This window comes from Sinohyriopsis cumingii, chromosome 15 (assembly GCF_028554795.1).
Source record: "Sinohyriopsis cumingii isolate HCF-2022 chromosome 15, ASM2855479v2, whole genome shotgun sequence".
Lineage (NCBI taxonomy): Eukaryota > Metazoa > Mollusca > Bivalvia > Unionida > Unionidae > Sinohyriopsis > Sinohyriopsis cumingii.
This window is the reverse complement of record NC_142975.1, coordinates 125,705,844-125,715,996: the sequence shown is the minus strand read 5'-3', so window position 1 is coordinate 125,715,996 and position 10,153 is coordinate 125,705,844. Positions and strand designations below refer to the sequence as shown.

At 37.5% G+C, this 10,153-nt stretch overlaps 1 protein-coding gene across 1 annotated transcript; it reads left to right on the top strand.

Annotated features, from left to right (window-relative positions):
* The first annotated feature begins 404 nt into the window (after positions 1-404).
* LOC149782699 (coactosin-like protein) lies at positions 405-9,760 on the top strand. The gene is made up of 4 exons (XM_089934193.1): positions 405-565; positions 5,023-5,105; positions 8,164-8,321; positions 9,512-9,760. The coding sequence occupies exons 1-4, from the start codon at positions 492-494 to the stop codon at positions 9,623-9,625; spliced, it is 429 nt and encodes a 142-aa protein (XP_089790319.1). The 5' UTR covers positions 405-491; the 3' UTR covers positions 9,626-9,760.
* The last annotated feature ends 393 nt before the right edge of the window (positions 9,761-10,153 follow it).

Sequence of the window (10,153 nt, the reverse complement as noted above, 5' to 3'; positions counted from 1 at the left end):
CTATTTATATTGCTCTTCGATCGATATAAATGGTATGGAACTGCTTGGAAATTTGTACTTTAATATTTCGTTATATATATATATATATATATATATATATATATATATATATATATATATATATATATATATATATCTTCATATGTTCGCTGAAATGTGGAATCAAACTTCTTATGTTCGCTGAATCGTGTAATTCCACATGCATTACATAAAAAGCGTCTTAACTGTAACACATAACCATCGACAGGACATTTTTGCCTTCTTGAATTACAACATCCATGTCAATTCCTCCTCCGACGATTTAATATGCCCCCCCCCCCCCAATAAGCTGTTCAGTGATCTTCGTTCGATCAAAATTTCCGGTGTGACAAGTTCTTCCTTATATGGCCACTAGTGTGACGTGACGTGACACGACACAAGACGGAAGTAAACCAGAGAGAAGAAACACCTAGCATTGAAAGCAACACAGTTGGGAAAGATCTTATAGCAAAATGGCTCTTACAGATAAAAATTCTATCAGAGAAGCTTACGATGATGTCAGGGACGACAAGACTGAAACAAACTGGTAACTATCTGTGTCAAGCTGATCATTTTTTCTCTCAACTTTTCTTAACTAACATGACGGTTCGGAAAGTTCATTGTACATGTACCGGCATTGCGAAAGGGGGCGGGGCAATATCCGTATAGCAGAAGTTAGAAAATGTTGCTTGAGGTAATTATTGATAGTACAATGACAAATTGTATTCTGAAATATGTATTCACTCTGTGTGTGTGTGTGTGTGTGTGTGTGTGTGTGTGTGAAGCTAGGTACCTAATTTTTGTTACAAAATTAAAATTCTATTTAGCAGTGACTAGAACAACTAGGAATAACTGTTTTACATGTAATTGCAGGTTGAAAAAAAATCATGCTAATAGTGTTACTCCTGTTAACTTGTCGCAGTGGTTAAAAACTTATGTGTATGTTATTTTGTGCTCAACGAAAGATTGGTACTGATTACTTAGTTCATAGTGTCTAGAATTTTTAAAACAAAAAAGTATATTCGAGGTTAAATTCTTGATCGCTTTTAGACCCTCGCATCGCGAAGGCATGTTTTGTGTTCTACAACAGTCCTGATGTATGAAAAAAAAAAAGAGTCTTACGAATGATTAACTACATGTTGCATTCCGCCTATGACAACAGTTCACTGCAATTTACAATGAATTCACTTCGTATTAACGAATAGATTTCTCCAGTTAAGTGTCTCTAATGCAGATACTATCATTATTATTATTTCTATTATTGGAAAATATGGGATGAGTTTCGTGCATGCATTCGTGCGCAGGTTATTTGTATGTTTCCTCGTGATTTTTTTTAGATCCTAACATTTCAAATTATAAATGAGACATGCATGGTGTTATTTTAATCTGGTTGGCTACGTAAGCATACGTGTATCTTGCACGTGATTTTGTGTGTATCATTAATAGATTTTACCAAGCACAAATTACTACTGAATTTACTAAGATTTGATAATAAGTCTGCCATATATATGTCAGGGGCGCACACATAATTTTTTGTTGGGGTGGGGGAAGGGGAGCACACGTGTAGTGGTCAGATATTAAAATGTTACGGATGTAGACCAAAACATGTATAGAGATTAAATTAGGAGGGGTGCAATTGTCACTCCCACTCCCATTTGCCCCAGTGTATGGGCGTCCGTGTATCTCATGGCAACAATACTGAGTCCTAAAGGGTGACTTTGGATTACCATCAGTCCAGTTATATTTACACTAGTTTGTATGGTTTGCTTTTTGTAGGGTTAACGTCATTTCTTAGCGCGTAATAGGCTATACATGGTGGACGAAGAACCTGTGAAGACGCCAGTAAGAACCACCGACCCGCTGGAAGCTACTGGCAAGCTTTTTCACGTATCAACTTTGATCGAGACGAGAAGCGAACTCACTCTAGTGAGGTGAGACCTGCGTGTGATATGCAAACGCTATTGTTTTAGTACACTCGGACACGCGTTGCCCCAACTTTGGATGAAACTCTTATCAGTAACGTGTTGCGTTTTTTGTTTTTGTTTTTAATGCCTCCAGTTCTGACTGGTCAATTCAGTTTTAGCGCAGTGAACACATTGCTTGTTCAGGATGTTAGTGTATTTATTTATTTATTACACGGACGGGGCAAAATTCGTACCTTTCAAATATTTTTCACGCTGGTTCAGAACTCGTTATATTTACCTACCAGTCATGTATTTTGTTTTGGTACGATACTAAAATTTGTTTAGGCTATGTACTTGCTAACCTTACATAAGGAAGTCCATAGAGAACGGCAGGAAGCTCTGGTATGCACAAGTTACTTCTGTTATCTTAAGATACAACAAAATAGATCGGTCACGTGTACTGTACAATCAAACACGGGACAAAGATCGTAACAATACAATGCAGGTTCAAAGATATGCATTGTTTGTTAGATTGCAACAGGAATACACAAACAAAACAGTTCGAAGACTGTTCAGAGGAGGAGAAAAGTGACACTTTGTAGCAAAGTGTATTTCTGAAAAGTAGCAAAGTGTATTTCTGAAAAGTCGTGTCGTTGAGTTAGCTGTTATTCCTTTCCACAGGAAGGGGCATCTAGTGTTACTCCCATCCATCCATATATACATCTGTACGTCCGCCCGTCCATCCAGTTGTACTAATCAATACCTTCTCATTTTAATCGACCATAAACCGATGGCGAGTGTAAATTCCATTTAAGGAAGTAAGCGAAATGTTTACGAACATTATTTCAGTTAGCTAAATTCAAAACTGTATACGTCCTATATCCCAGTGTGTCTGGGTCATCCATTCGGTTGGACAAAGTCTTGTCCGGTTACTAAACAATGCCATTAATTGACACCTACCTGGGTGATAATATAGGGCAACAATTCCATGGACTGTTCGGTATGATATTGTTGATTGAAGTATTCATCAGCCAAAGCAAGCGACCAGGCAGTGGATTCATTCACTAAACCATTAGGGGTTACATGTGTCCGTTCTTGTCATGACATTACATATTTGAGCCATATGACTTCAAATGAGCAAACATAAACTATACATTTCAATTTGATTACATGATTGTAATTAACAAGTTGATAGAACTATTTAATAAACTGCCACTAGAACAAACAGTACATTTTTTTGTTGTGAGTTTATAAAGCTTCACTAAAGATTACAATTTTCAAAACATTATAAAAACCTATTTTGAAGCAACCTCTTTAAATGTACGGAGAACACATACCAGATTATCTTAACGCCATATTGGGGGCCCCGAGTGGCCGAGTGGTCTAAAGCGCTCTCCGCTACGGATCATTGCCATCTCACCTCTGTCTGCGTGGGTTCGAGTCTCGGATTCAGCCAATGTAGGTATGTGAGAAAGCTTGCCAGTAGCTTCTCATGGGTCGGTGGTTCTTTCCGGGGTTTTCCCGGGTTCTTCCTCCACCATTAATACTGGCCGTCATGTATAGCCTATCGTGTGCTGAAACATGGCGTTAAACCCTACTACAACAACAATAACGCCATATTGGTCAGCTGTTCAAACTAAATGATTATTGGTGTGTGTCGGAGACACGGTCAGTTGAACGGTCTGGTTTGCGCTGGACTAAATGTAAAGAATTTTCCCCTAAGGCGTTTGGTCATTTCTATTTCTCCACAAACATCGAAATATTAACTCGTTGTCAGCTCAAAATACATGTATAGTGACCACAGATGTAACGGATAAGTAATCTCAACATTATAAATACGTGTAAAAGAACTTAATTAACATATATATATATATATATATATATATATATATATATATATATATATATATATATATATATATATATATATCACTCAACCCGAACTGGATCCGATATCTACCTACAAACCACCAACCTATAATGCTGCATCATGCATACTTTGCATCACGCATCACGTGATTAACATGCGCGTTGGCGAAACATTTGTTAAACGTCATCAAATGCTCAGTATGATATAAGCACTTAACACTAAGAGTCATAGGATAAATGTCAAAATAAATTGCTGTCATTTCTACTTCTCCACAAACATGACGTGCAATGCTAATTAGTTGTCGGGATTTACTCTGGCACGTAGATAACCTTTTGGACTTTGTCGTTTTTTGTAGTCTTGAAATTAAAACAAAATAAATTGGTTTCTCTAGTGGCAGGTCATTATACAATTTTGCCTATCTGTAATTGCAATTATATATATATATATATATATATATATATATATATATATATATATATATATATATATATATATATATATATATATATATATATATATATATATATGTGTGTGTGTGTGTGTGTGTGTGTGTGTGTTTGGAGGGTATTTCGCTGTGTGTATGTGTGTGTGCTCGTGCTCGAATTAATTACAGTGTATTTGTTCGTACTGTGTTCATTTGAAGTCATATTACCAAATACATTGTTTAAGGAGCAAACATTGTACATAAACCTTAACCTCGCTATCCTTTTCTAGTCAAACTATACTGAAACAACACTGACGAAGAAGGTAGCGGGACAAAGACGAAAACAACAAACAAAACAATGCCGAAGTCTAGTTCATACCTACAATCACTCCTTTCCAAAGCCAAAATTGTTACAGCCCATTCTCCCGATATTTGACGATTACTGTAGTACAGACTTTACCCGAAAAGTTAAGAAAATTTACCCCTAAAGTCCCACCATCCTCGCAACACACACACACACACACACACTTTAAATGAAATAGATAAACGTTGTGAAGGATATCTTTTTTAATGATAAGTTGATGCATTCAGGTGAATTTTAGAAGTCATTCTTCAGGAAGACCTTTTCTTCGGAATGTGCTTTTATATAAATAATGATAACAAAATCATAAATTGCTATGCGACTATATATTTTCACAAAACTTCATTTGTTGGATATAAAAAGGTATCGAATTCTAACGCTTATTGGTGAAATACATTCTTAATGAGGCGGTCTTTTAATTCCACACATTCATTCGTTTTAACAGGTGCATACTGAAATATGAAGGCGACAAAATCTCACTGGAGTCACGTGGCGCGGATATGGATGAATTCAGGTCACATTTTACAGGTATTCTGACTGATCGAATTAAGTTACCAAGCACTTGAAAATCATTTGAACAGTGTGACTCATGGAGAGATTTGACTGCTATCTCTCCCCTGTCGCTATACGTTTCCAAAACTCCACAACTATGTGTAGTCGTAAATTATTCAAGTAAGCATTATGCTGAGACACACCCTCCCTCTCCCTCTCTCTCTCTCTCTCTCTCTCTCTCTCTCTCTCTCTCTCTCATATATTCTGTATGATGTAGTGGTGGCGGCTTTTGGAAACGTAAGTTAACTTTGATTTGTTATTGTGTAGGGTACTTTGATTTTTCATTGTGCTGGACACCTTAATTACTTTGAATGGTACATTTATTTGTCTCTTTTCCGGGTACATTGATTTGACACTTTTTAGGGTACTGTGACTTGTTACTGTGTAGGTTACTTTGATTTTGGTGTTGTGTAGGGAACTTTGATTTATTACTGTGTATGGTTCTTGTATTCGTTACTTTGATTTCTTTATGTGTCGGGTACATTGATTTGTCACTGTTCAGGGTACATTGATTTGTTACTATGTAGGGTAGTTTGATTTTTCGTTGTGTAATGTACTTTGATACGGGAAGGCTAAGAAAAAAATTCGACCTACCGACCTTGTACCACCAATTCATTACCATGTCAACAACGCTTCTGGACGAAACAGATAAAAGAGTGACTTTGCAACGCTAGACGTCTGGCTGGCAGCCTGATTGGTCACTGAAGCGCTATATTTTTTGACCGTTATCGATAGATCTTAGTAGTGTGTATCCCATCGCATATCAGTCTCCAATAATAATAATAATATGTGACTGGTCTCTTCTTCGTGGTACAGCTAAGAGATCGAAATACATAAGACGTTCCTACTGAACGTTAGGTCTAAATTCAGCTTTTGAATTTGTCGCTTCAGACTCGACTCGCGCAGAGTTATCTTTTTTTTACCAGAAAAAAACGGTTAGGATTATCGTGGTTGTAGTACAAATGATAAGATAGGATGTGTCAGTCATGAACTGGGGGGGGGGGGGGGCAGAAAAGTTGAAATGACTTGCCTGGTGTCAGTCTGTGTGTGTGTGTGTGTGTGTGTAATTTGGATTTTTAACGTTGTTTTAACATTTTTCCAGTCATATAGCTATGATGTCTGAAGTGTGGCAGTTTATAGTGATGTCTGGCACTGGGGCATCATGCCGCAGACTGGTCCGAGTTTCCTCTAACCCTTGCCACCCCATTTTTGATATTTGGACATTTATGTTGGGGTGTAGGGTCAGGTTCTATTCCCTATCTAAAAGTTGTGATTTGCTGGCACGATTTGGTGTCGGTATGGGTAGCCGCTTACTAGCCAGCCCAGCAAACTTTAAGGACCTTTGATCGGATTATACCTGCATGAAATCGATAGGAATATGATTTATTTTCTCAAAAATCGTGAGCATAGCATTCGTTCTGTCTTTAATCCGCTGACAGATGAGACGATAGCATGTCGTTGCTGAAATTTGACCTGGATCTGTTGTCCATTTGCAACCCGAGTCACATGACTATACAAATTTCGCAATCAACATGTCAATGACTTAAGAAGTCATATAATTATGGACAATAAACAAATTTCCAAAGTTGTTGCACATAGAATTTGGACATATTATCTAGAAGTCACTTAATGGTTGAAAATAAATATAACGCACATTTAATTCTCAACATATTTATTCTGAGAACAACCAGAAACATGTCAGTATCGCAACAGGGTGAAAGAAAACCATTTTTAAGAAGTACAGACCACGTGTCAGCTATGGTTTGTTCGTGTCACGTGACTACCACATTGACATGTGCTCTCTGCACTAGTGAATCTGGTTTTCTTCATATTGCTGCAACATTTAAAGATTTTCCGTCGTTGTTTTCACAATACATATTTTAAGCAGTTTGTGTTTTTTTTTTCTTCTCGTTTTTCTATAAAAATTACGTGACTTTCATTTATGTGTTCGATTTGTTTTCCTGCAGCAACACTAGACATTGTTTATTGTTGATATCACGTGACCGTATGACCTGATTTCATTGACATGTAGGTTGCGAGAGTTGTTTATTCACGTGACTAAGAATGCAAATGGCCAGATGCAGGGCAGATTTCAGCAACGATGTACTTTCGTCTCGTATGTCAGCGGAGTAAAGACAGAACTAATGCTATGATCGCAATTTCTGAGTAAATAAATCATATTCCTATCGATTTCATGCAGGGGTATCTCGATGAAGGGTTGTTCACGTTTGCTGGGCCGGCTAGTAAGCGGTTACCCCATGCCGACACCAAATGGTGTCAGTTAATTCCAACTTTTCGATAGGGAATTGACTCTGACTCTACACCCCAACATAAATATCCAAATATCAAAAATAAGGTGACAAAGGTCAGAGGATACTCGGACTAGCCGCAGACACGACCATGACCCACCCAGTCACATTATCCTGACACCAGACCGACCATTCCTAACATTAACCTGCTGAGCGCCAAGCGAGGCAACTGCTAGTATCATTTTGATAAGTCTTTGGTATGGCTTGGCTGGGGTTCGAATCCGCGATCTCCAGCATCCGAGGCGGACGTTCTAACCTCTTAGGCCACCGGTGCGGTGATAAGATATTGTAATGCCAGTCATGAATTGCATTATACATAATTATTTTATATCCAGATCTCAGTAAATGCAATATGAAAAAAAAAACGCTAATTTTTCGTTGACAATTTCTTTCGTTGGAACGAATGGTTGTTATTCTTTCAACACCTTCTTTGATGACAGAGCCAGCATACCCCACCCCCACCGACTTGCATCATGGATTATTATCATTGGCACAGTTAATGAGAACTTTTTAAAAATCTTTTTTTTTTCTCCATTGAATCTTAGTAATGTGTGGTTACTGATATGTACTAGAGAAAACCATCCATATGTTATTACCTTGTGTAGATCTTCAGATACGGGCCATCTTAATCCTCTCCAGTTTACGGTAAACTATTTGTCTCGATTCTTTGAGTCAATATCGTTTTAGTTTTTATATGGTTATTTATTTTTCGTTTTGCTTCCCAGACGATCAGCGTGTATTTGGTTTCGTACGTATGTTCACGGGCGACGAGCTTAGCCGGCGAGCCAAGTTTGCACTCATCTCCTGGGTGGGCCATGATGTCGGCGCTCTAAAGCGCGCCAAGATGAGCACCGACAAGGCAGCAGTCAAGGACGTCATTAAGGTTTGTTCCTCTTCTGCTACGTATCATGTGTTATATTCAACCTCGTATACAGTACATATAGCAAAAGGATGTTTACTGAAGACTGTGCCTAAAATGTGTTATTTTATGCCAGGGTTGTAGAGAGTGATCAAGCGCCCTGTCGTAAGAAACACTTGGGCAAAAACTTGGGCCTCTCCTAATTCTTGCTCAAACAATATTTTTTTAAAATATAAAATTAAAAGTGTTATTCGGCCCAAGCCCCGGGGATATATATCCCCGGTTGTCCCCCCCCCCCCGCTTCATGTCGGCCTTGATTTTTTGTGTGAATAAAACGAATATAAATTGTTAAACCAGGGTTTTTGGCATTTAAAAAATCTAAATCAGGAGAGACAAATTGAGAGAAAAGCATTGCTCTTTTTTTGATCGGTATGAAATGTTAACATCAAACACATCAAACTTGTGCTCTGATGACTTCATATGAAAAACCTGAAGAACCATTCTGTTCCTACCATTGACTTAATTCGCCAAGCAAGGACACTAATTAAGGACTGGTATGGAGCCAATACACTTTAGGGTAAATGGCGCCCGGGCGAAGCTGATGTCCCAAAGGGGTTTTGGCGCCCCAAGACCTCTGGCGCCCCAGGTAACTGCCCCGTCAGTACCCCACCCCCATAGTACGCTACTGTGTCCAAATCATTTTATTTATACTGTAAGTTTTGAACTGTTGTCAAGCAAAAATTGTCTTGAAGAATCACATGCAGACCTTGGATATGCAAACCTTGGATATACACTTAGCATTTTATTGACTTCTTAAAATTACAAAATGATCTTGATGGTTGATATCATCATTATTACCATCATCATCATCATCATCATCATCATCTAAAAATACCTAATTTTTATTTAATTGACTCATTGTTAAATTTTTCATGGATTTGTCACCTTTAGTTTTTATGTATCTTTATGCAAATTAGAATACATCCTGTCTGAATTCGTGTCGGAACAACAAAATTGTTCAATCGCCCAATTCTTCGAAATGCAAACAATTAACAAACCAGGTCTTTATTGTCAGTCACCTAAAACCTGTCATAATTTTGAAAGTGACATTTGCGCACGTACGAGCATGTGCAAGATAAGTAATTAAATTACAAAGATATTTCCTCGTTTGTACGTATAATTTTATGATATAAAAGAACAATCTTTATTTCCAGAATTTCGCCGCAGAATACTTGGCGTCAGAGAAGTCTGAGCTGAGTGACGATTACATACGGGAAATTCTGATTAAAGCCGGTGGTGCCAACTACGGGACAGGAAGCCGGGAATAGCGTTTGGCACCAGCTTAGGGTTTCCATAGTTCAGCTTGACTTCTTATGATCAACAAACTTTCAGATACTCAGTAAAATTTGTGTTCGTGTCTTGTACAACATGTTTAAGGACACAATGACCTTCTTTTATCGTTCCTGCCAAAATTGCCAAAAACACGTGGACTGTGCATTCATCATAGAGCTTTAAAGAGTTTTCCCAGACGGAGAAAGAGAATCGAGAACACGTTATTTTGAACCGAATACCTTATCAATAATACTATATTGGTGTTTTGACCAAACACACTGCCATGAAATAGTTGCTTCACACTTGATGTTTATTACATTTTCACTGGTGAATATAATAGCTATATTTTAAAGAGAGAGAGAGAGAATACATCAGTCATTCTCTTTGCATAATGAAAATAATTATATATATATATATATATATATATATATATATATATATATATATATATATATATATATATATATATATATATATATATATATTCTTTCAGGTTTTGATCCCCAATTGCTGTTGTTTTTTAT

Coding starts and splice junctions, on each gene's coding strand:
- LOC149782699 (XM_089934193.1), top strand. CDS start 492: ATGGCTCTTACAGATAAAAATTCTATCAGAGAAGCTTACGATGATGTC. Junction 566..5,022: donor GACAAGACTGAAACAAACTG/GTAACTATCTGT, acceptor TCGTTTTAACAG/GTGCATACTGAAATATGAAG. Junction 5,106..8,163: donor ATTCAGGTCACATTTTACAG/GTATTCTGACTG, acceptor TTTGCTTCCCAG/ACGATCAGCGTGTATTTGGT.